The sequence below is a fragment of the Panthera uncia genome (genome assembly GCF_023721935.1).
Source record: "Panthera uncia isolate 11264 chromosome A1 unlocalized genomic scaffold, Puncia_PCG_1.0 HiC_scaffold_16, whole genome shotgun sequence".
Classification (NCBI taxonomy): Eukaryota; Metazoa; Chordata; class Mammalia; order Carnivora; family Felidae; genus Panthera; species Panthera uncia.
In genome coordinates, this window is record NW_026057576.1 from 7,647,259 (window position 1) to 7,674,245 (window position 26,987).

Genomic DNA, 26,987 nt, shown 5'->3' on the forward strand with positions numbered 1-26,987 from the left:
CGTGAGTTCGAGCCCCGCGTCAGGCTCTGGGCTGATGGCTCGGAGCCTGGAGCCTGTTTCCGATTCTGTGTCTCCCTCTCTCTCTGCCCCTCCCCCGTTCATGCTCTGTCTCTCTCTGTCCCAAAAATAAATAAAAAATGTTAAAAAAAAAAAAAAAAGAAGATGGGCCTACGTTGACAGACGTCGGAGGGAGAAGCCACATGAAGACCCAGGGAGAGACTGGAGAGCCGCAGGTGCAAGTCAGGGGAGGCCAAGGATCGCCAGCAACCACCACAAGGTAGGAAGAAGCCAGGGAGGGTCCCCCTGCCGGCGTCCGAGGTAGCATGGCCCTCTGACACCTTGGCTTCAACTTCTAGTTTCTAGAATGTGAGACAATAAATTCGTGTAGTTTTAATCCCCCAACCCCTGCAAAAAAGATGATACTGCTGTAGCCTGCCTAAGATGGAATCATTTGGAACACACTAGATACTAGAAAGACCCTATTATCACAGCCCAGCTCACATGCCCTAGATTTCTAAATAATTCCTCCTTGTCCTCTGGGAAGCGTGCTGGGCCGGCCCCTTCCTTACACCCTTTCTCCGCCCAGCCCACCCTCTGGGCTTTCCTCCTGGGCTATCCCACTTCAAATACTGGGTGCTGAACGGGCAGGTTACTTCTCTGGCTACACGCTGGATGGAGAGTTCCTAGAGGAGAAGAAACAGACCGTAATCATCCCCGTCTGACGTGCACTGAACGAACGAATGACCAAACGAACGAACAAATGAACAAAATGGATGAAGGGCTACCCAACAACCCTCCTTTCACAGATGAGAAGACGGAGGTGTAAATATGAGAAGTGACGTGAGCAGAGCCAGGCCTGGAGGCCTCCTGACCTCCTTCCCCGTCCCCACCCTCAGGGCTGGCATTCCCCCTCCCCTCCCCCCCTTCCCCCTGCCCCCCTCCCCCTGCATCTGGCAATCGCTCCGCAGAGACTGAGGCTGATTCTCAGACATTCAGTGGGGAAAGGATGTGCCCTGTGTCCTACTGTCTGGCAATGGAGCAGTTCTGAGAAGAGGACAATCACCAAGGGGCCAGGGCAGTGAGGGGGAGCCCGGGCACAAGGCCCTTACGAGGCTGAGTCGGGGGGGGGAAGCAACAGATCATGGTGGTTAAGAGCACACAGGCCAATCATTTTAGCCTCTGTCCTTCATCTGCAAAATGAACTTCAAAGGGTTCTTATGAGGGTTACATGAAGAACACTTACCTGGCAGACAGTGACCACTATAGGCGTGCTAACTGTGGCTTTTCTTATTATTATGAGAGATTTGAACTTAGGGACAGTAGGTGTTAGGGTATACGAAAATCACAAATCATACCCGTGATCTTAACGATAAAAGGCAGAAATACACATTCATATATGGCGTAGGAAAAAGACAAATGAATACACTAAAATGTTTGAGGAGTGGCTTTACAGATTATTTTCTTATTTACCTTTTTATAGACTGTCAGACGGTCTAGAACGAGCATATGTTATTTTACAGTAACATTTTGAATTATTGAAGGTAGGTCTCGAATTCTAAAGCAGCGTCCATTTTTACTTGAGGAAAACTAACAATTCTGCATTGGATTTATTTCAGTTTTGCACAACAGAATGGGACATTAACTGCACAGTTAATATGATATTTCTACCGGGAGAGCTCAGTGGGTGTAGCGACATATGGAGGGAGGAAAAGTTAATTATGCAGAGACAAAGATTCACTTATCAGCACAAAATTCCTCCCCTAAATAAAGTTGCTGAGCTAGACTTTCAGCCAGAAACTATTGGGATTTGATCATTCCTTTCCTTCCTCCCGTGAGTCTGTATTTTTGTCTTCTTTGTGAGTCCCAAGGTAAACACAAACACCAGGAAATGGTTTAATTCATGTAACTGAACTGTAGATCCTTCACATTTAATTTGCTGTCTCCTTAAGCAATAGTTTTCAACAAAGGGCCCTGGCATAAAAAGTTTGTGCAGGAAACAGTAAACATCAGTGTAGTCATTTCTAGGCTAATGAATGCCAATCCCAAATGAAAACAGAAGAGGTAAACTCACCGTGCCTTTGAATTTCTCCTTTCCTTTTGTCACTTTGGGTCGCCCAAACGCTTGAATTTTACTACAGCTATTGGCCTTTAAAAACCAATACCCATACCAGCTCTGGGCGCACTACGGTTCTGTTCAAAACTTCAGTGAATTGCGTCCGTTCCAACACAATGCAAGACACATCATTTGTATCAAGTCAACAGCAGCATTGAAATCCACTGTGTTTGCAAATCGGCTGATGACTGCGGATACACACACACGCGCGCACACACACACGCACACAATATGCTCTGGGCTTATTAATAGTATATACTTCCTCTGCAATTTGCTTCAAGGAAGGGCCAAGAATGAACTTGCCTGACATATTCTAATACAAACATTTTTTGTTTTGTAGGACCATAGATACAGAAGAGGTCACGGTTCCATTAATATCACCAGTAAAACCACTTACAACTCCCATAGGACGCATTTGTCTTTGTCACAAAATTAAAAATGACTTCTAAACCCCGCCAGCACTGCAGAGTGGTTTCCTGAGGCCAAATTGGCTGGTTGTCGAGTGAGGAAGAGCTGCTCCAAAGATTGTCGGTGTTCTGGCAGTGCAGACATGCTGTCACCAGGGACTCGCGCCGACGCACAGCTAGGTAGAGGTCATGCCACCCTCCCCTCTCTGAGCCCTCAGAGCTCAAAGCCATGAGAGGAAACTGGCACAGAATAGGAGGTTTTCTCATCCAATGCGAGTATCTGGGCTACCTCCTTCAGGACAACAAGCGGGCTCGGACACAGAGAAAGATCAACCAGGGACCCTTGCTCTGAATGGTATTACATCTATTTTTTAAATGGGTTTTTCGTTTTTCCTTTTGAAATACGTACTCGCTCGGGCACATTAAGGCACACAGACACAGAAGCCCCAGCATGCCGTCCTCATTCTACTCCATCCCCACCGGCATCGCCTGGGAGTTCTTCCGCTGGGTTCGGAGCAAGCAAATGACTCAAAAAATTCAAGGAAGCTCTGCAGAGTTGGAGAGGAGCTCAAAAGTAAATATCTTATTTCCGAGCACCTTCTCATTTGTATGATTTTTATGAGATTTTTCCTAATTTCCTTTCATTTCAGTTTCCTTACCTCTAATTCCTGGTCATGAGGACGCCTCATTATTTTAAAGGAGGATGTGATTTTAATTGATTGAGGACAAAGTGAGGAGGATGAACCAATCCCATGAAAAGGGCTCCAACTAGACACAGGAGTCTTCTTATCACACGGATCCTTCATATTGTGGACCATACTTAGTGCCCAAGGAGAGTCGGTTGATCAGGAAAATATTTCATTTGAAAGATGAGCAAAAAAAAAAAAATTGTGGGGCCGGGGGAGGCAATTCCCACACTGACTTATAGGGCCCACCAAAGCCTTTGCAAATTCGAAGCAGAGCTTTGGAGCAACCAGAAGAAAGCCGAAGTTGCTATACTAATATTAGGTAAAATATACTCTAAAACAAGAAATGTTGCTAGAGATAAAGAAGGATACTTTATAATAAGAATGGGGTCAATGTATCAGGAAGATATAATTATAAACATATGCAACTAACAACAGAGTACCAAAATACAGGAGGCAAAAACTGACAGAAACGAAGACAGAAATAGACAACTCAACAATCATAGATGAAAATCTCAATATCCCACTTTCAATAATGGCAGAACAACTAGACAGAAAATAAAAAAGAGGACTCGAACAACACTACTAACCAACCAGACCAAACAGACACCTGTAAGAGATCCATCGCAGTAGTATATACATTCTTCTCAAGTACACAACGAACATTCTCTAGGATAAATTGTATGCTAGGCCATGGAACAAAACATGGATAAAAGGATAGGAATAAGACAAAGCGTGTTCTCCAACTACTGTGGAATGAAAACAGAAATCAGTAACAGCCAGAAACTTGGAAGGAGCACACATTAAACAACACATTCCTAGCCAGCAAACGAAGCAAAGAAGAAATCAAAAGGGAAATTAGTAAATACCTTGAGATGAATGAAATTGAAGACATCACATTCCAAAACTTATGGGATGGAGCTAAAATTTATAGCTGTGCTGAGGATAATTTATAGTTGTATGCCTACAACTTGAAAAAGGAGTAAGAGATCTCAAACCAATAACCCACTCTTCCACCTTAGAACTCTAGGGAAAGAACAGGAGACTAAATCGAAAGGGAGCAGAAGGGAGGAAAGAATGAAGATTAGAGTAGAAATTAATGAAATAGAGAACAGAAAAACAATAGAGCAAAATCCGTGAAACCGAGAGCTAGTTCTTTGAAAAGATGAACAAATTGGAAAAACCTTAAACAGACAAACCAAGGCAAGAAAAAGAGAAGACAAATCAATAAATCAGAGATGAAACAGTAGGCATTTACTAAATGTCTAAATTACTAAAATAAAAAGCATTATAAAGGAACATTGTAATTGTTTGCCAGTAAGTTCGATAACATGAAATGGACAAGTTCCTACAAAGACATGCACTACAGAAACTAACTCAACGAGAAGGAGACCACCCAAATAGACCCATAGTAAGTAAAGAGATTGAATTAGTAACCAAAATATTACCAACAAAGAAAGCCCAGGCTCAGATGGCAAGAGAATTTTATCAAACATTTAAATAACTAACACCAATTCTTCAAAAAACTTTTCTAAAACAGAAGGGAAAGCTTCCCAATTCATTTGACAAGGGTAGTGTTACCCTGATACCGAAACCAAAGATATCACAAGGAAACCACAGATCAGTATCTTTTGTGAATGTGGACACAAAAAAACCTCAATAAAACACTAGCGCATTGAATATATATAAAGAGACTTATACATCATAACTAAGTGGGATTTGTTCCAGGAATGCAAGACTGGTTTAATATCCAAAAATCAACATCGTTAATATACCATATCAGTAGAATAAAAAACAAAAGGCACATGATCATTTCAATAGATGCAGAAAAACATTTGACAAAATCCAAACCCCTTTCATGATAAAAACACTCAACAAACCAGTAATAGAAAAGAACTTCCTCAACCTGCTAAGGGCATCTGCAAAAACAAACAAACAAACAAACAAACAAAACAAGACAAAACAAAACAAAACCTAACAACCAACAACCAATGTCATACTAATGATGAAATACTGGATGCTTTCCCCTTAAGATTAGGAGCAAGGCAAGGTCACTATTTCGATTCAACATTGCACTAGAGGCTCAATGGCTATCATAAATAATGGAATATCCTAGCCAGCACAATTAGGCAAGAAGAAGAAAAAATAAAAGGCACCCATATTTGAAAAGAAGAGGTAAAATTTTGTTTTCAGATGACATACTCTTCTATTTAGAAAATCCTAAGGAATTCACTAAAAATAACTATTAGAACAGTAAATAAGATTGCAGGATCCAAGATCAACATACAAAAATGAATTGTATTTCTATATACTTGCAATGAACAATCTGAAAATGAAATTAAGAAAACAATTCCCATTTATAACAGCATCAAAAAGAACAAAGTACTCAGGAATATGTTTAGCACAAGAAGTGTAAAACTTATACTTTGAAACTATAAAAACATTGTGGAAAGTAATTAAAAGATATAAATCAATTTTTGAAGCATCCCATGTTCATGGATTGATATTAAGATGGAGCCAAAGTATGGAAAGAACCTGAATGTCCTTGACTGATGAATGGACAAAGAAGATGTGGTATATATATATTCAGTGGAATATTACTCAGCGATGAAAAAGAATGAAGTCCTGCCATTTGCAACAATGTGGATGGAACTAGAGAGTATTATGCTAAGCAAAATAAGTCAGTCAGAAAAAGATATATGATTTCACTCATATGTGGAATTTGAGAAACTCAAATGAACATAGGGGAAGGGAAAGAAAAATAAGATGAAAACAGAAAGGGAGGCAAACCATAAGAGACTCTTAAATACAGAGAACAAACTTAGGGTTGCTGGAGGGGAGGTGGGTGGGGCATGGGTTAAATGGGTGATGGGCATTAAGGAGGCACTTTCCAGGATAAACACTGGGTGTCATGTGTAAGAGATAAACCACTGGGTTCTACTAAAGCCAAGACAACAGTGTTTGTTAACTAGAATTTAAATTTTCAAAAAAGATGGCACTGTTCCCCAAAGTATTCTATAGATTCCATGCAATCCCTATCAGCATTCCAGCTAACCTGACAAGCTGATTCTAAACTTCAAAACTGCGAAGAATCCAGAGCAGCCAAAATAATCTTGAAAAAGAAGACTAAAGTCGGAAGACTTTCACTTCTCAATTTCAGAAGTTACTACTAAGCCTATAAATGACAGTGACTAAGACAATGTGATACTGGCATAAGGACAGACACACAGATCAATGGAGTAGAACTAAGACTCCAGAAATAAGTCAATGAGTCTACAGTCAACTGAGCTTTGGCAAGGGTGCCAAGATCATTCAGTGGGAAAAGAATGGGCTTTCCAACAAATGGTGAAGTAACTTCACACGCAAGGAAATGGGGTTGTACTTTACATCATACCATATACAGATATTAACTCGAAATGGATCGAAGCCCTAAATGCTAAAACTAAAATTTTAAAACTTAAAAAGAGCCACAGAGGTAAATCTTTGTGATCTCAGCTTTGGTTGGGTTCTTACATACCATACAAGCAACAAGAGAAAAACAATAGATGAATTGTGCTTCATCAAAATTTACAACTTTTGTGCTTCAAACAGTACTATCAAGAAAGTGAAAAGAACTCACGGAATGAGAGAAAATATTTGCAAATTATAGATCTGATAAGGGATTTGTATCTAGAATATCTAGAATATGTTTATACATATCTAGAATATATTAAAACCTAGACATATATATGTATCTACAACATACAGCACAATATTTTATGCCTAGGTGATATTAAATATAATTATATAAAATTTATTAATATAATAAAAAATTGAGGCACTCTTACAACTCATTAATAAAGATAAATAGCCTAATGAAAAAGGCTATTTTTGGGGCGCCTGGATGGCTCAGTCGGTTGAGCGTCCGACTTCAGCTCAGGTCATGATCTCACGGTCCATGAGTTCAAGCCCCATGTCGGGCTCTGTGCTGACAGCTCAGAGCCTGGAGCCTGCTTCGGATTCTGTGTCTCCCTCTCTGTCTCTCCCCCTCTCCCCTCATGCTCTGTCTCTCTCTCTCTCTCTCTGTCAAAAATAAACATTAAAAAATTTTTGAAGAAAGAAAAAGGCTATTTTTTCACAGCCTGGAAAAAGGCTCTGAATAGACATTTCTCCAAAGAAGATACACCAGTGGCTAAGAAGCACAAAAACAGATGCTCAACATCATGAACCGTCAGTAAAATTCAAATCCAAACTACAACAAGATCCTGCTTCATATCCAGTAGGATGGCAACGACGACAACAACAACAACAATAAAACAACCCACACTAACAAGTACTGGCCAGGATCTGGAGAAACTGGAACGCTCATGTACTGTTGGTGGGAATGTAAATGGCGTAGCCACTTCGGAAAAACAGTCTGGCATTCCTTCACGTGGTTGAACGCAGAATTACCATATGACCCGGCAATTCCTCCCCTAGGTATCTTCCCAAGAAAATGAAGACTTATGTCCGCACAAAAACTTGTATACGAATGTCATGGCCAAAAGGTGGGAACAACTCAGATGTCCATGCACTGATAAATGGAGAGCTAAAAGGTGGCAGATCCATACAGCGGGGTGCCATCCAGGCAACAAAAAGAAATGAAACGCTGACACGTGGTACAACGTAACGTGGATAAGCTTTGAAATGTGCTGAGTGAAAAAAGCCAGCATATATTTACATATTTAATGACAAAATGCCACGCATTTCGTTATTCTCTTTATGTGAAATATCCAGACGAGGCAAACCTATCAGGACAGAAGCAGATTAGTGGTCAGGAGGGAAGGAGGGATAAAGGGTGATATTTCTGAAATTCAGTCGGTGGAGCGTCCGACTTCCGCTCAGGTCATGATCTCACGGTTCCTGAGTTCGAGCCCCACGTGGGGCTCTGTGCTGACAGCTCAGAGCCTGGAGGTTTCTGCCAGTTAGGTCAGATACGGTACACGGATCTTTCTGTTACAGCAAGGCAAACCCAGAAAGCTCCTCATGTTCCAGACTCAAGCTGCTATCCTAAACTTTCAACGATTTTTAAATGTATTATGCGTGCGGTACAAAATAAGAAACGCCTCGGTTTACAAAAGCTCTTTCCTGACTACCTTTCTTCAGAAGAGAAACAGGTTTTGCCTGGTCTCACATCGAGGCCCCACTGACCTAATTACAGCAGCTAACTGGATATAGCAAGAGAGGAGAAAAGGGCAAGGGTTAGAAAGGAGAGAAGAGAACACAGAAGACAGTCCACCCTTGTTCCTTCCTCTTGCGTTTCCATGAACTTGCTCTTTGAAACATGGGTGGCTAGCTGTAGATCAGCGTAATCAACCACCTCTCAGCCCAGTGTCCAGCACTGGCTGGACAGAGCCAGCTGATGTTTCTGGAGAAGACGTCAGGAGCAGCAAGAAAAAAGGTGAAATCAGGACACATCACGTACCCAGCACTGTGCGTAAAGCACAGTCTGTGAACTCAAGGTCCTTATGCTGTAGTCTAGCTGTATGGTCGAGGCACATGCTTCTCCTACACAGACGTGCTCAGACTGACTACAGGAAAAAGTACTAAATGCTGCCTTAAAGGAGAATGGGAATATCATTCTTTAAAAAGCACAGCTACGATCTAGATAAGTTAGTTGAAGATCTAAACAAGAGTGGAGCGCTGGGTAGATGGAAATCTCGACCCGACCACAAGATCAAGGCAGGCCAAGGTCTCAGGCTTCCCCCGCGCCCTGGAACCCCGCTCACTGGGTGTTCACACCGAGCTGCTTAGCGGATTTGGGGGTTCACCGAATGAGTGACCTTTGTCAAGCTCTTCATCTTCATCAACTGTAGCATCCCAAAAAGAAAAGGAAAAGAGAAGGACAGAAAAGATGGTAAGAAGGAAGAGAGGAAGAGTAGGGAGGGAGGGAGGGAGGGAGGGAAGGAGGGAAGGAGGGAGGGAAGGAAGGAAGGAAGGAAGGGAAGAAGGAAAGATGGAAGGAGGGAAAGAAGGAAGGGAGGGAGGGAGGAAGGAAGGAAGAAAAGAAAGAAAGATGGAAGGAAGAACGGACAGATGGAAAGATGGAAGAAAGGACAGACGGCAGGAAGCAAGGAAAGGAATGAAATGGAAATGAAGGAGAGAGGAGAGGAAAAAACAAGGAGCTCTGAAGGACTACTGTGACTCTTTCTTCTACCGCCAAGATCTTGGCCATGGTCCCAAGTCCTATTATTCCCAGTTCTACCTCTGAATCATCAGTTGCAAAACTGTTAACAGGCTTTTACGATATCCTATCCCAGTCTCTCATGTTAAAGAAGAGGAAACAGAGGCCCAGAGAGGAGAGGCCTTCCCACAAGCACAGGAATAATATTAATGGCTGAGCCAAAACTGGATTCGGGTTTCCTGATTCTAGACCATTCTCTCTCCACCAAATCAAAATCTGGCCCTAACCCTCCTGAATGACTCGGGAGCAACACCACCTTCAAATACCCACCTCAATGGGAGAAACGGTGGCACAGAGGAGGGGTAACGCGGATCTTCTGACAGAAGTTAAAAATGCAAAACAAGAGACTGGTAAGTAATTCTCACTATTAAAATCCAGCTGAGTTAGCGCTCTCTGATGTAAGGTGCCAGCGCCCCTGTGGTCATCGCTGTGACAGCCCTGTCCCCACCCAGGGCGGTCAGAGAAGGCCCTGTTTTACCAGGGCTGGAAATCCCGCCAAGGGTACAGCCAGCAAGTACAGGGGGAGCTCGGCCACAGGCCTCTCCAGCCGGGACACGGGTTCCCCCAGGGGGCAGCTATCGGGCTAACGTTCTTTCCACAGTCGAGGGCACAGGGAGTCAGCAGCCAGGGCTCTGTTCACATCCTACACGGGCAACCTGTGCCACCACGGGGCTCTCCGGCCACAGCCTCCTCATCTAGGAGACGCAGCAAGCACTCTCCCACACCCACACTGATGATCTGTCATTCCCTGACTTGAAAGGTTCCCACTGGGCGTCGCACAGTGACATCCCTCTGGGGGCCGGGCAGGGGAGGCAAACGAACGGAGCAGCAGGATGAGAGACAGTGAGAAAGCTGGCCGTTGGGCGCGTGGGGACCAGGTCTGAGAGAGGCAATCCTTGCTCGGGGTGGCCGGTGGTTGCCAAGTGGAACAGGGGCCAGGATGGCTAATTTCCAGTTTGCAAAGACAAGTAGGGAATCGGGTTTTGATGCGAAGTCCTCTAATTATTAAATATTGGCAGCCAAAAGCACCGTGCCTGCCAGTCAGAACGTATGTCGGCTGAATGTGGCCCCCACGCTTGCAGTCCGCAATCCTGTGCCACGCTGCACCTCCCCCCCCCCCCCCCCCCAGCTCTGGTTTACATTGCACACAAAGCCCCGAGGGGCTGGGACAGAAGCCCGGGCAGGGTCATGTTGGAAAAGAGCGGGGGCTTCGGAATCACCCCGATCTGGGTCCAAAGCTGGACGTGCGCCACCTCGAGCACCGTATCAGATTTCTGCAACTTTTCTGTAAAAGGCGACCTACGATGGAATTTATTCCAGTGGGCTGTTTGTACGAAGCACATAACGAACCTGAGCCACATGTCGGTAAGTGACAGCGACACATGCCAAGTCCCCGGTGAGTCTCAACAGCGGAAGGATGCTGAGGCATCGTCTCGTCCAAACCCACCCAGTGAGCACCTGCCCTATGTTTGAATAGCCAGACACACGGGGAACTCACCACGTCCCGAGACACTTCATTTTGGACAGCTTTGGACGTTAGAAAGTGTTTCCTTATGTCAAGCTGAAAGCTGCCTATCTTGACTTCTTTCATTCTTAGATAGCAGTTCTGTCATCTAGGGTCATAGAGCTGAAGAAGCTTGGTCTCTTCCTCATATAAGAAAACTTTGGGGGCGCCTCGGTGGCTCAGTCGGTTAAGCGTCCGACTTCGGCTCAGGTCATGATCTCACGGTCCGTGAGTTCGAGCCCCGCATCGGGCTCTGTGCTGATGGCTCAGAGCCTGGAGCCTGCTTCAGATTCTGTGTCTCCCTCTCTCTCTGGCCCTCCCCCCGTCCATGCTCTGTCTCTGTCTCAAAAATAAATAAAAACATTAAAAAAAATTTTTTTAAAAAAAGAAAACTTTGAAAGAGGCTATCACATAGTGCCTCCTATTTTCCCCCATGCAATTCTTTACCTCTTCAAACATTTCAGTTCCTTTCTCGGGTTGTTCCTTGCCAGCGAAGATCATAAAGTCATCCAATTATTTAAAGCCCCCAACCCTTTGAGGCGGGTGCCCATTTTACAGATGGTGACAATGCAGTTTAGAGGGGTCGAGCAACTTGCTTAAAATTCCCGTTTTCATGGTCCGTCCTGAAGCACAAACTAAACGGCAAGACGGGCACCGCCTTTATTCTGAATGCCACGTATTTACTAACACAGCCTGAGACTGGATTCATTGCCTTGGCCGATGTGGAGTCTCCCTCGTGCGCGCTCGTTCAGCCACAGCCTCCCCCAGAAGGCCCTCGGGCGGCCAGTGGGGTTTGCAAGCCACACATAGTCCTTTACACTAATTACTGTCACATCTCATTTTGTTAATCCCAGCTCGCTATTCTGTCTGCAGGAGACTTCTTGGATCGTGATGCCGTCACATGACAGGTGAGTTTTTGCTCCCAAGATTTTACTCATTTGCTCAGCGTGCCCTCAATTTCCTCCTCCAAGTCCGGGAGGTGAGGTAAGGCTAGCGTAACTGAAAAATCCCACATCTGTCTCTTTTATTTGGCGAACATTCTTGAGCACTTCCCGTCACTGGACCCTGCACCGGGTGCTTAAGCTCGCACTGTCAGCCCTGGTCCTCCCAGAGGCTGGGGGGGGGGTGGTCCCCATGTGAAAGGAATGTTCCAAAGCTAGTTCGGGGGACCCTGAGGAGGTTTCCAGAATGGGGGGAGGGTGTTTAAGTTGAGACCTGCTGGTACAGAAGAGCTGGAGGGAGGCATGGGAAGGCGGGGCAGGGGGAAGCACCCCAGGCAGAAGGTCCCTAGTCTGTGTTCCTTGGCTCATCATAACCTATTTCATTTGCTCGAACAATTCCCGGCCCCTTGAGAGTTGAGGGCCTCATCTCTGTGATTTCTACTCTGCCCAGCATGCCGCCTTTCACACAGAGTAATTACTGCCAATTGATCCTCCTAAGTGCAGGCACAGGGCTGTGTCTATTATCTCATTTAATCTCCTAATGACCCCAGAAGTAATACTCTTCCCATCTTACAGGCAAGGAGGCTGAGGCTCAGCAGCTGGTCGAATGAACAACAGGAGTCGTCACAGTACACACGCAGATGGTCCACACGGCAGGCCCAACGCTAAAACTCAATGTTTCACCCTCACCTCGCAAGTTCACGGGTACGACCTCTCGACCGTTGGAGGTGGGGAAGGGCAAGCACTTTCCTGCCTTCTCTACCATGTACTACATGCGGGACTTGTGGCAGCAAGTTCCCTGGCCCTTCTGCGAGATGGAGACGAGAATGACAGCGTCACTCACAGGGCTTCACCATACGCGAAGCGCTTAGCATGGCGTCCAGCAGGGTAAGACCTCGGGGTTAACGATCGTTCTTACTAAGGAATTCGTCCAAAGTCAAAGACTTAGCCGGAATCAGAACAGGGATTTGAACCTAATTGGAATCCGAGCATGTCGTTGACATGGTGGACATGTGATGAGGGAAAGCGGGGAGGGTGTTTACGGTCCCAGTAAGTCACCGATTTCTAGGTAGCACCATCGGTGAGCCACGAGGATGCCCAGGCAACCCAGAAAGCATGCCACAGACGACCAAACAACGGATCTTTTCAAGAGTGAAGGAAAACTTAAGAGTATCAGACCTGCAAGGACCATAAAGATCAAAACGGATCTTCTCTTGGTCTCCGGGCAGGGCAGGCATTTTGTTATCATTGTTAAAGAACGTTACAAAATGTCAGAAACTTAAAGCCTTTTCAGCTTAAGGGGATTTCTCCTTGAAAAAGTCCCTTGCTCGTTTTTCTTAAAAGATTACTTAAAGGAGATTTTTAAAAATCCTTAAAACCATAAAGTTTTGAGGTACTGTTTTCCACGCTTCTTCACCGTAGAAGGAAAATGACAGGGTATGGTCAGTTTTATTGCCTTTGGACTTCACTGCCATCCTGAGATTTCACGATCGTACCTCAATCGTTAACGTCTCGAAGTCTTAGGTTGTGTCCAAATGGCTCATTCGAGACTATGTTCATTCTGATTATTTTTTAGTATTTATGTAGCTGGACTCAAGGCCTGTTGATACCCAAGTGTGTATTTGCTAGCAAAGCTTAGCAGGCCGGCATGCCCATATTTTCTGGTAGGAAGCCTAGGGAGTGTCGGGAAATGCTCTCTTTCTGAAGGAACGGCCCAAACTTTTGGCAGGTACCATCAAGTGCTCAGGCCGAATCCCTAGGAATATGCTAGGTGAACCCAAGGTCTGGGGCAGGGGCTAAGAGAATGCAATGCTCTCGACTATCAACAGAGCTACCAACATGAGTGGCTTCTATCCCAGTCACATGCAAGTGTTTTCTATGGCCAAAGACCCTTGGCGTCTAATGACAAAAATGTTTCTAGAAAGGAAATGTGAAATGTCAGGGCTTAAAGATACCAAGAAGGCCTTCTATCAAAATTTCACATAGCTGGAAAGGAGAATGGATAAGAGTTAAGTTACTCTTCTCTAAACTCTCTCCATGTGGTCCTAATCAGCTGTCCCCAGTGATGGATAGAATGGATAATCTCCTTCATGCTTGGGCCCTAGAGGGAGTACAGACCTAGGGTGTAGAGGCGTCTGTTTCCCAAGGAAAAAATTCTGCCATTCCAATCAACAGTGTCATCAGTGTATATTTTAAATCCTAGAAATATTTCCTTCCCTTTTTACACAACCTCATCAAAATGAAAAAAAAGAAAAAAAAAAAAAAACCAACCGGCCAAATCTGACCTTGCGCTAGATTTCTGATGAAGCTGTATGCAGAGACAGGCCAGAACGTTCCCAGGAATTCCTTAAAGAAGATCATTTGTGGTAGAATTCCGGAAATGCAAATGAGCCTGAAAGTGCTATCGTTTTTGGAAGCCCACCTGGGTTTCCAGGAGGCCGAGGGCCCCAACTTTGTTCACCCCAATGTGATCATCTGTCTCCTGAACAAACACATGAGGCAACGATGTTAAAATGGCAACAAATGAAAACTGACTTTTAAAGCTGGAGATGCCCTTCAACATTAACCAAGCAATAACAGATAATGTCATAGATTTTTGCCAGGAAATCCAGACCTAAAGAATTCAGCCGGCTAGCCCGGGTAAGAGTTTTGTTTGTCAGAGTCGGTCTCTGAATTTTCTTTCGTTCTACAGAATGTAAACTGTTTAAGCCTCTCTCCCCTTGGAGGAGAATTCTGATGAAGAGGAACGGGATTTTCTCTTTAAAGTTTCTCTCACGAAAACATGCCAGCGATTCCACTGAAAGGATTTTAGAAGCTCTGAGAGTCTGTCCGGCCCCGCGATGCCCTCCCCGCGCATCACGGTCCTGGCCCGCACCGCGCGGTGGATCTGACCGGGCAGGCCAGAGGACGCAATCCCAACAGCCTTTGCGCGTGCCACCTTTCAAATGTTGTCATCACCGCGGGGGAAAAGGTGGAAGCCACGAGGCTCCGTAAGTAAATCTGCATGCAGACCGCTACTGTTTTCACTGATGTCCCTGCGTGTAAGGGCAGCTCGGCTGGTTGGATTGGCCACACCAGGAGAGCAAACTGGGTAACAAATGCCAACTGCCCAGACATCACCCGGCTAAGCTGTGTCACCTGAGCAGCCGGCGAGGGACCCGCTGTGCGTGAGACCCGGGTAGGAACCCAATGGAGGGCAGTGTTAGAACAGAACATCCACGCTTCACGGGACACTGGCACGGGGGACTCAAGAAGGACCATTGAAGATTCGTCTTCACTCCTTAGGAAGACCCACTCTTTGGGCACCTGGGTGGCTCAGTCAGTTAAACGTCTGACTTCTGCTCAGGTCCTGATCCCGTGGTTTGTGGGCTCGAGCCCCGTGTCAAGCTCTGTGCTGACAGCTCAGAGCCTGGAGCCTACTTCACATTCTCTCTCTCTCTTTCTCTCTCTCTCTCTCTCTCTCTCTGTCATCTCATGCCATCTCTCTCTCAGAAAATAAAGGTTAAAAAACATTTTTTTTAAAAGACCCACTTTTGAACAACAGTTGTTCTCGAAGAAAGTTAAACTTGTGCATCTTAAAATGCTCCCAAATCTATTTTGGGTCAAGGTCCTAGCCCAGGGGGACTCCAAAATCGTTAAGACCCCTGAACTTTGCTCTCCGTGCCTCCCACAGAACAGGCGACGGGGCCTTGCACAGAGCAGATGTGTGACCCACGTCTGCAGATCACCTCCGTCTGCCGACGGCCCCTCCGGGGTCACACCGATTTGCGGGAGATGCGTTTCGGGAACGCGGTGACTGTCCTGTACAGGAGCACCCAGCAGCGGGGCAGTCACATCCACGGGAGGAGAGCGGTTCTCTCCACCATGGAGCTGTCCCCACGCCTCTGCGTCAGCACTGTGCAAAAAACACCGTCGTGCTTATAACTGGTGCTGTTTCCCTAAACACAAAGTATAGGGATGACCTACGCTGTCTACACTAGCTAACACTTTACTAAGTTTACTTGCTTAAACTTGGGGAAGTTTGAAATTTTCAACTGACTCTACTGAGCTCCATAATAAGACATACATTTTACGTTAGACTCTTTAAACTTTTGTTTCCGTTTGATCCACATATGCGCACAGACACACACACGTAAAATACGAGTGTGTACATGTGCGTATGCGTACGTGCATCACATGGAAACAAAAGTTTTATTTAAAAGTTTCCCTATGGGGTGCCTGGGTGGCTCAGTCGGTTAAGCATCCGACTTCAGCTCAGGTCACGATCTCGCAGTCCGTGAGTTCGAGCCTTGCGTCCGGCTCTGGGCTGATGGCTCAGAGCCTGGAGCCTGCTTCCGATTCTGTGTCTCCCTCTCTCTCTCTGCCCCTCCCCCATTCATGCTCTGTCTCTCTCTGTCCCCAAAATAAATAAACATTAAAAAAAAATAAAAAAAAAAAGTTTCCCTAAATAACGCTGACCCTTGCGTTTTGCAATATACTTGGATATTTTCCATTCTATTCTGCTTTATTGTTACTGTTTTAATGCCAATTACAACCCATTAATTTGCTTCCACAGACCATTAGCAGGTTGGGATGTATGTTTTAAAAAGCTCTGACCACACCTGGGTGGCTCAGTCGGTGAGGCAGCCGACTTCGGCTCGGGTCATGATCTCCTCCTGGTCCGTGAGTTCGAGCCCCGTGTTGGGCTCTGTTTTGACAGCTCAGAGCCTGGAGCCTGCTTCGGATTCGGTGTCTCCCTCACTCTCTGCCCCTCCCCTGCTCGTGCTCTGTCTCTCTCTTTCAAAAATAAATAAAGATTAAAAATTTTAATAAAAAAATAAATTAAATAAAAAATAAAAAGCCCTGATCAACTTGGTAAATAGAGTGATGTCTCCTTCCCGTGTCGCGTGAGCTAGAACACAGCAGGGTAACGGAGCACTGTGCATGCAGCTGACACCCAAACAGGTGACTCTTCCCAACAGGTGACAACACAAGGCTCTCTGGGATCAAGAGAAGTTTCTCTAAGGTCTATCTGTCGCTCAGAAAAACACTCTGAAACCAGCTTAGCCGATCACTCCTCAAAAGAAATTGAATTTGAAATTTAAAAAATTTTAAGAACGAGACAATCCACCGAACGACAATTAGTGTTGTCTGAAGTCAGCAGCTGAAACGCCAGGGTCGTGACAACACCCGGGGATCACCTGGATCCCCATCCTGGCTTGTCATTTTATGAGCTCTGTCTCATGAAGGTCACTGAAGCTGCTCTCTCATCCAGAAAAGGGAAGAAATAAGACCAGCATAGTTTATCTCAGAGATAATTATGTAAAAGCTCTTCAGGAAACTGAAGTACTGTACAAACGAGTACTTCGGGCTGTGCCCTAGTGACTCAGTCGTTAAGACGTTGGCTCAGGTCATGATCTCACGGCTTATGACTTCAAGCCCTGTGTCCTGCATCAGGCTCTGCACTGACAGTATGCAGCCTGCTTTGGATTCTCTCTCTCCCTCTCTCTCTCCCCTTCCCCCGCCCCCCTCTCTCTCTCTCCCACTCTCAAAAATAAAATAACTCAAATGAGGGACGCCTGGGTGGCTCAGCTCTGGCTGTGCTGCCAGCTCAGAGCCTGGAACCTGTTTCAGATTCTGTGTCTCCCTCTCCCTCTGCCCCTTTCCTCCTTGTGCTCTCTCTCTCTCTCAAAAATAAACAAACACTTAAAAAATAAAAAAACAAGTAATTGGACCCTTCTCAGAATGTCTGTGCCATTAGTATTTTTATTTGCTGGGCGTCCCATAGCCAGGTAGAGCTTCTTCTCATTTTCCATGAAGGCCTGATGATCATTCTCTCCCAGAGTATCTGGAAAATGCTTTTAAGTAATTTCTGTGCCCAACATGGGGTTCGAACTCACGATCCCAAGAGCGAGAGTCACATGCTCCACTGAATGAGCCAGCCAGGTGTCCCATCTCTCCCAGAATATCAGAGTCATTAGAACCTCTGCTACTTTTCAGTGATGTACCCAGTGTGTCTGATCTTTTTTTTTTTTTTTTTTTTTTTTACCTGAAATTAAGCTGCTATGCACGTCTCATGAGTTTTACACATAGGAGAGAACCAATGGAGAAAAAAAATCTGTTACGAAAATTCTCCACTTTGCTTTCATAGCCTCGGAGAGAAAAGCAATCAGGTAAAGAGAAGCAGGATAAAAAAAAGATGAGTTTCTTCTACAGGGAAGAGGTAGGAGATATTCACCCAGCAGGTAACACACGCACATCCATTTTCTCCCCCTTTTCCATTATAGTTTTTCAACAGAGGACATTATTCTTAAATAGCCCGGAAAGGCTCGGTCGTGGAGAGAGGAGGAATCCGGGCTGACTTCACAGTGTGGGGAACTCATCATGCTAAGTTCAAGGTCTTCCTAACTAAACCGGAGACGCTGACAAAATATTAAATACTTCAGAGATGCCATGAAAAACTTCTGCTCCATTTTCTTACTTTATGGCTCCAACTCACATATTACCGTAAGAGTTTCAATGAAATCCTCCTTTTAGGAAAGGCTGAGCTGGAGCCAATTTCTTGTGTATACCCGCGGCAGAAAAGCCGTGCAAACGCATTCCTTCCTCTCTGCAAAGGGGGGGTGAACACCACCTAAGTAGCCCTTACATTACTAGTCATCTAGAAATCTTAGTTTGCAAGTAGCAAAGCATTGAAGGAGCGCTTTACAATTTGCTTTTCTTTGTGACCCAGAATTTTGTAGCTATAACTATGCGGGGAGTCTGGGGGGGGGGGGGCGGGGGTGGAATCCATTCATTTTGCGGGAACAATTTTTTAAAATGCATATAGTGTCTTTCAACTACTCCCACTCAGCAGTCATTTTATCAAGCCCAAGCCCAGGGTGTATCGGGAGAGGAGGATGACTGTCTTTGCATCGGTGTCATTTAGTGAGACAAAGCTCTCCCTGAGTATGGGTCCGGGAACAAGGTGCCCAGGTCCCCTCCGGAAATCCGAGGGTCTCTGACTGCTCTCCCTCACCCGCCATGACCTAACCACTCACCAAGGTCAACTGAATCCCTCCAACCCACTGACTCCTCCACTTCCCCGTGGCTGCCAAAGCGACCTGGGACCACCAGCTCTCCTGCCTCAGTGCACTCAACAACCCCCTCCCTGGTCTCCCCGCCTCTGTCTTGCCCTCTCTGGATGTCCTCCCACCACGGGGAGACTCGGAAGGGAAAAACCTGACTTCCTTACTCTGCTGCTAATACTTCTCTGGTCACTCCCCACGTAGCCTCAACGTGAAGTGGGTCTCAGGTCCTTCGCTTGGAAAACGAAAAGGAGTGCTTCGAGGGGTGGTGGCAAGAACAAAATGGCACGACGCAAACAAACCCATCGGTTTAAACGCAAAGAAAATATAAACGTAAGGAGTTATTACGTTAAAGGAAATTGTAATTTACCAGACCATTCAGTAATTAAAGTACTTAAAGTTAATTACTCCAATAATTAAATTGATGTAACGTATTATGTCAGAGGCTTGGGGGATCTGAACAAGCTGTAATGCCAAAGTGGCAATGTTGATCTTTCTGTACACCACGTACGAGATGTGGTGTGCGAATCGGTGCCCAGTTGGGAAGGGGGAAGACTGCCGGTTACACAGCAGGGAATCAACAATGCCTACATAATGGTTTGGGTTATAATTCACATGCTGGCTTTCCACGGACAAAGCTACACGGCCCCTGTTCTTTTCCTTGGCACCCCATCGGACCACAAACCTAAGTCTCTCTCAAAAGATGTGTCTCACACCGTTTCTCATCTTTAGAGAAAACCAAAATCAAATGCCAATATACATCTGCAGATGCTTCTCAGGAGAGAAGTCCTCCAGACAGAATAATGTGCTCTGAAGTAAACATTCAACAATAATAAATAAGTGACAACCAGTGAACAACTAGTGAGTAATCACAGCCGTGTATCAGGAACTGGTTGGAGTTTTCTTAATCCCAGAGACAATTCTGACTCATCAGAGGTAGGTTTCGTGCCCCCGAAAGAAATTAAACCTGCAACGGAGTATGTATTCCATTAACATGGAAGCATACGACTGCATTTTTTCAAAGGAATTGAAAAAACAAATGAAAATAGGAAACGCGTAAAATGTTACACGATTTGGAAAAGTTACACTTGCTTCGTAAACTGTATCACAGCTACCTTGGACTTCAATGAAGCGTGTTACGAGATCAACGTCACTATCAGGAAAGACCACAAAACTGGTGTTACTATTCAGAGTACAGTTTAATAGGCGTGTAGGAGGTAAAAGTGAAAAGAGCTGAACGTTATTTTTTCGGAAAAAAATAAGAGAGATGTTTTTGGGGTTGTTTTTTACCCATCTGAGTATCCGATTTGCAAGTCAGATTCTGATAAACCCACAGGAGAAAAAGTTTCTTAGGAGAATTTTAGTACGAATGAATCTCCTCCCATTCCTCTGGAGAGATGGGAATAAAAGCGTTTTCTTTCCTCCACGAGTGCCAGAAAGAACATAACATACTATGTGGAACTAGAAAAAGAGAACGGGTGGCCGGGTCCGTGACTTTTTTGCACCACTATCAAAGGTTGTGTCTGCTTTTTCCATGGGCTGCAAAGGTACCTCTCTGGAAGTCTCCGTCCCTACTCTGCGCCGCTCCCCACTCCAGCATTTCCTGCCTGCCACCCTCACGTCCCTCCTGTGGGAAGTGGGCTGACTTCCCCAAGCCAAGATCCCAGACCTACTCCCCCCCTCTTACTTTGAAGTACATTTGCTCCATTCCTGTGATGGCAAACTGCTAGTAAGTTGTTATCTACCCCCTTGGAAAAGTGCAACATGTAAAAACAGGAGCAGAGAAGCAGCTGAGTCTCAATCAGGCTGATCAAAGCTAGAAAGATATTACTGACTGTATCACACAACTGTTCTACTGTCTCCTAAAACTAGTTCTGAATCTGGGCGATCACATGTTATGCTCGGTAAAACACGGTCTAGTTGTCTCATTTCAAAGCTTAAAAAAAAAAAAAAAAAAAAAAAAGAATCCTGCCCAAACTTGCTCCAATGCAAGGACTCACCAGAAGGCAGACCCACCATGTATATTTAGACTATTGACAGCAATGGTTGCTTGTTTGGTTTTTTTAACTTGATTTTGTGCCAGATGCCAACTAATTTTGCTTTGCGTTCTCTAGAGCCTTGGGGGTTTGTTGTTGTTGTTGCTTTATATCCCACTCAACAAGTTTTGGAAATTGGTTGGAACTAAGCAAGGAAGAACAAAATGATGGGCCATTTTCCTTATTCTTTCTTGGGGACCCGTTTCTACCATCAACGTATATTTCTTTAAGGATTTTGCATTTCTCGCCTCTGAGTATCACTTGGTTTGTTCATTCTCCAAGGAGTGAAAAACAGTGCCATAAAAATTATAACTGGAAAACAATTCATTTTTACCTTTTGCCCATTCTACTACGGAATGATACACGCCAGCTCCTACTGTCATTACAATACTTGCTCGATGAACACGAAATAATTCAACATCATCAACTGGAACCAATTTTGTAACATTCAAGGGACATTAGCAACATTACCTTTGTAATTTAGTAGAAAGAACAGTATTTTACAATTCTGACATGTAAGAGAATACAGTTGTGTTAAAGGACAAAAAAAATCTTACATTCTATTTTGCTCTTAATTGAACTAAAATCTTGTCGCTCATTTATTGATCCAACTGTGCAATGGGCCACCCATTTACTCTCGGTGCTATGGATACGGCGGTGAACGAACTAGACAAGAGTCCCTCCTTGCAGGGAGCACATCATTGACTACCGGGCCTTGAGGATTGTGATTGAAGCGGACACTCAAGAAATGCACTGAAAATGCATTCCACCAGTTTCTGGGGGCAGAATCTCTTTCCTGGTTCATGTCCTTCACCACTAGGAATGCCCACTTTCCAAGGGACCAGGGTGAATTTACATCTCACGGCAAACAGAATGTAGAAAACGGAGATCTTACCATTAATAAATATATAGATTGTAGATTCTGTTTTCTTCTTCTTTGAAGTGGGTGTAGATAGATATTTGCAGCTATAGAAGCCAGTGTGGTTTGCTTGAGCCATGTTCAAGGTCAAAGTACTGCAGAACTGTTTATCATTCCTTCCACAGGCAGATTTAGTTATGCTCAGCCTTTTGCTTTCCTTTCTCACTGTTTCAGGCAAAGACCATGAATGGGCTGCTTCCCCTCTGCAATCACAGATAAGGAAACACAACACAGTGAGGGCTGGGGCCAGGTCCCAAGCATCCATTTCGTTAGGAAGCGCTGTTCTGAGGGCCTTGAAAGGTGGTCATCTTCTGGACAGAGACACAACTTGGTGTTTAGAAAGCTTTTAAACAACTTGGAAGCAAAATGAAAAAAAAAAAAAAAAAAAAAAAGGCTAGGGGCATCCCTTCCGTGTCTCTCCTTGACCGAGTGAATCTCTCCTTATGAAGCTGCAGCATACAGCTCGCACTTTGCAGATCACAAGAGACCACTGAAGTCCCCACCTTTGTTCTCTGAGAGGCCACGTTTCTACTCCGCCAGGGAATGATTTTTGCATTAGGAAAGGCAACCAGGGTATCCCCGAACCAACACAGCCACTTACCTACATTTGAGATACAGTGTCTGGCCTGCTTGCATGATGTGCTGGGAGCCTTTTAAACTCAGTTCAGGACCTTTTAATTTCGAACCTGAACTAGATCCTGGAAAACAAATTTTGGAAATGTATTATTCACAAATTGCCTTCTCATTTTCCTTAAGTCCTATCTTTCCACGAAGATCACTTCGAACCTTTACCTTGCTTGCCCGTGCAAAAGGGTACATGTCATATTAAATTCTTTTAACTCACAATTTTTTTCCAGTCCTAGCCTCATTCACATATATGCCCTATTATACCAGATGATTTAAGTAATATCCTAAAACCATTAAATTTAGAACATTAATAGATACATGCACGTTTCTAAATGTACCCACATTAAGAATATAAAGTAGCATCAAAAACTCTCAGGATTAAATGTCAGTGTCCTTCAAAACTGAACTTCCACCCTGGTGGATAATCCGGTCGTACAGGCCTGGCTGATCTTTTTTTCTCAAATACAAAGTATACACACTTCCTGGGTTATAGACATACTTCAGTGATTAGTAAGGTCATGATATTTTGGGTGAGTCATTTCTCTTTCTGAACGAGTTTCCTCATTTGGAAAACCAATTATAGACCAAAATCGGTTTTAGAAGCCCTTGGTTTGTCTTACATAATCTCCAAGTTCCCTCTATAATGGAACAGAAAAAAGGAACTATTCACCTCTACGTGACATTCGACAAGCACACTTCATGGGGAATGTTGTGAGACAATGAAATAAGCCACACAAAAGTGCCTGGACATCTACACATCTCCATACAACACGATAATAGCATCCACCTGAGGGACTCTGTGTGCCACTAAGCCAAGCCACCTCTCTCTCCAGACCTCAGTTCTCTTATCTGCAAACCGAGAGACTGGGCTAGATGACCTTGGGTATCTGACTCCATTTCTGACATCTCCAGTCCCATGATCCTTGGAACCATTCGTGTTATTGGAGGGTGATCCTCTCCTGAAGCGGCGTTGGGCACTGACTCATCACAATAAATATCAAGAAGGATCTCTCCTGCCTCCTACTCCCCCCGCCCCCCCCCAGTGGAGGCAGCTGCAGATGCCTGGTAAAAGCAGGACATCAGGGCCCAGGATTAGCAGGGATAAGGGTTAGGGGGGTGGAGAATGGATATTCTTGGAGGAAAATTGGAGCCAATCTTGGAGCCAATCTTAAAAATATTTTTTCACTTAAGAAATAGGCTCACGCGGTGGAGTTCAAGATAGATGGCTGAGCCGAACAATCTTCTAGGTTTTCATGTCAGATCACAGATCAGGGAGATGAGATACACAGGTCAAACTCCACGGTTAAGGCTAGCAGTGCTCTCTAGCGTTACTCGTGGGTCCTATTATCGCAAAGAAAACTAGACTTAGTTAAAAGGCCTGCATTTGAAGCTTAAGTTCTCCACTTACTAAGTGCATGGTCTTGGCATTCTGTACTGTTGCTCCTTAGTATCTTCGTGTGTAAAACCGGAAAACCCATGACTTACCTTGCAGGCATGGCGTGTGGTTTCAGTGCTGTGTCATCTAAGTGGTGGGTGCTGCCTGACATGGGGCAGATACCCAATCGCTGCCATCTCGCAGACTTGCTCTCCCCGACTTGTGTCACCGAGTATTATGTTGAGATGTAATTGCAAAGACATTACGTGAACTTAATCTACATTTCCGGTGTTTGCTGGTGATATATATTGATGTTGTAAAAGCAACTTTTATACACCATAGGTCCTGGTATCAGATTGCTACTAGGAAAAAATGGCTCCATATGAAGTAATTTAAGTTAAAATCAAGGTTTCGTATGGATGCAATCGGTCTATCCAATAACCCCACAGAACACGTCAACCCATTCAGGTACCTAGGGAAGCACTTTGTACTTTATCTTTAGGAGTTTCCTGAGGCAACATGTAGCTCAAAACCAGTGATCCGTGGGAACACTAAGTTTTTCTCAAGCCACAGTCAGCAACTGATAACACCTATCCTGAAAAACGTCCGGGCCAGGATACTTGCTGCCCTTCTTTATGGCACAGAATTCTGGAGATTTAATTAAGCAGTTGTTCATGTGCTGGAAAAAATCCAGCGAAGACTCCTGCAGAAAATTCTGGCAGTACGTGGAAATATCTCTATGGCTGACGTGGAGATGATGAGCTTTCTCACCCAGGAGAGGCCAGGGGAAAGCCTCCCTTTTTGTGACATGAGGTGAACCCCACTGCCTACCACTTTGGTTTCCAAATCATATGAATCTTTATCAGCGCCCCCCAAAAAACAGCACTCCTGACATTCATCAGAAGGAAGCTTGGACCTCAAAGACCCACCCAAATCACAGCTGAGGGAAGCGCTATACAGAGAAGGGGCCCTTAAAGAACACGCCATCCAGGGGCACCTGGAGGCTCAGTCAGTTGAGCGTCCAACTCTAGATTTTGGCTCAGGTCATGATCCCAGGGTCGTTGGATCGAGACCTGTGTCGGGCTCTGCACTGAGCATGGAGCCTGCTTGGGATTCTCTCCCCCCCCCCCCCCCCCCCCCCCCCCCCCCACCCCCCCCTCTCCTAAAAAAAAAAAAAAAAAAAAAAAAAAAAAAAACAACCCGAATACGCCATCCACACACTCTCCTCGGCACTTCCCATCCCATCGTCCCACTGAAAGAAAGCAACACAACTGAGCAGTTAAATAAGACACAGAAAACGATAGGGTTCTTGGAAAGTTTAGGGGGGAAAATGCTAAGAAAAATAATTTGCTATATAATTAGTCTCCCCCCGACATCAATGAATTTTGCACTCGGAATGAGGAAGCTAAATAAAAGTAGTTGATTAAAACAAAGGAAAGGAGAAGGAGGAGTAGGAGGAAAAGATCTCCAAGGAACTGGACACTCTGAGTATCCCATCATTCTTCAGTGAATAGGAAACCAGAATCTCATAAAGATTAACGGACGTGCCAAGACTATAGCTTAACAGGAAAACTAACAGGGAAAAGGAAAGTGAAATATTTATTCCTCAAATGCTTGGAAAACACATTAGGCCTGAAAACATTTTTTAAAGCAATTTAATGCCCATACACCTACTTGAGTAGTGAAGATTTGACTAACATCCTTTGAGCCTCTACTGTAGGTCGGCCCTTTCTCCATTTCACTAGTGATGTATATCAAGATATATAAATACGGGGGCGCTTCGTGGGGGGCTCCGTCGGTTAAGCGTCTGACTCTTGTCAAGATCTCATGGTTCATGAATTTGAGCCCCACGTCAAGCTCCGCACCGAGTGCGGAGCCTGCTCGGGATGCTCTCTCCTTCCGCCTCTCTCTCCAAATAAATAAATAAACGTAAAAAAAAATAATAAAGATATAAATATGTATCTATCCCATATCCATTGTCACAGCAAGTGGAAATCAGCTGGCTCTTCTCAGTGATGGCTCAGAATCACACTGCCCAGTCGGAAACAGATCCCCAGGGTACTTTATTTCCAAAAGGGAAGTGCTAGAATTTAACAAGGATTCTCCCCGTGTGAAGCTCAGACGGGGACCCGAACTTCCCACCGTTGGCCACGGTGGCCCAGAAACCTGGTTTAAACAAATTATGGTCCCCTCAGTGAATTAGGTGGTCTGTCAACTACTGTTTCTGTCCACCTCAACTACAACATACAGCAGTCTCACCTTATCCGCAAGGGACCAAGACCCCCAGTGGATGCCCGAAACCACAACAGCACCAAACCCTACATATACTATGTTTTTTCCCACGCATACACACCCGTGATTCAGCTCAGTACTTAAGGTTGGCACAGTAAGAGATGAACAAGAATAATAAAACAGGCCAATTATTAGAATACACTGTAATAAACGTCACGCGGGTGTGGTCTTTCTCGCAAGATATCGTATCGTACTTGCACCCACCGTTCTCCTTCTGATGATGTGAGATGACACAATGGCCACGTGATGAGGTGAAGCGAGGTCAGTGACGCAGGCTATTAATGACCGTCTGCCCGTACATCAGAAAGATGATGAGTGCTTCTAGGCCACAGGCGGCTGAAACCGTGGAAAGCAAACCCAGACATATGGGGGGACTACTGTAATCATGAGAGGCAAAGAGATCCAGTTCTGTCAGGAAAATCATCATTTAAATAACAAAACAAAAAACAATGCAGACCGTGGAAATGGGTTTATCACATGCTCCTTTATTAGAATAAGCTGTCAAGCGTCGTGGTGTAACAGCGTTAAAAAACTACTGTGGGGGGTACCTGGCTGGTTCAGCGAGAAGAGCATGTGACTCTGGATCTCGGGGTCGTGAGCTGAAGCCCCACACTGGGTGTGTGGTTTACTTAAATAAAAAACTTAAAACCAGTAGGTGTATACGGACTTAGGGGCCTTATTCAGATAGAAATCATGAAACATCCAGATTTTTCCAGTTTTTGTTTAGCATCATTGATCTCTCCAGCTTAGGTACTAACTGGCTCTGTGGTAGCCACGGGCATATCACGTAAGCCTCAGGTGCCTCATCTGCCAACAGAGGGGGGTGGCCTGAGAATTTC

At 44.9% G+C, this 26,987-nt stretch overlaps 1 protein-coding gene across 1 annotated transcript in view; it reads right to left on the bottom strand.

Moving 5' to 3' along the window:
* Window positions 1-26,987, bottom strand: part of FLT1 (fms related receptor tyrosine kinase 1) — a 174,017-nt gene that overhangs the window by 123,889 nt on the left and 23,141 nt on the right. Inside the window, exons 3-4 of the mRNA XM_049647387.1 lie at window positions 22,456-22,552; window positions 21,831-22,057 (exon numbers count right to left, since the gene is read on the bottom strand). Coding sequence (XP_049503344.1) covers window positions 21,831-22,057; window positions 22,456-22,552 — 324 coding nt within the window. The remainder of the gene's footprint in view (window positions 1-21,830; window positions 22,058-22,455; window positions 22,553-26,987) is intronic.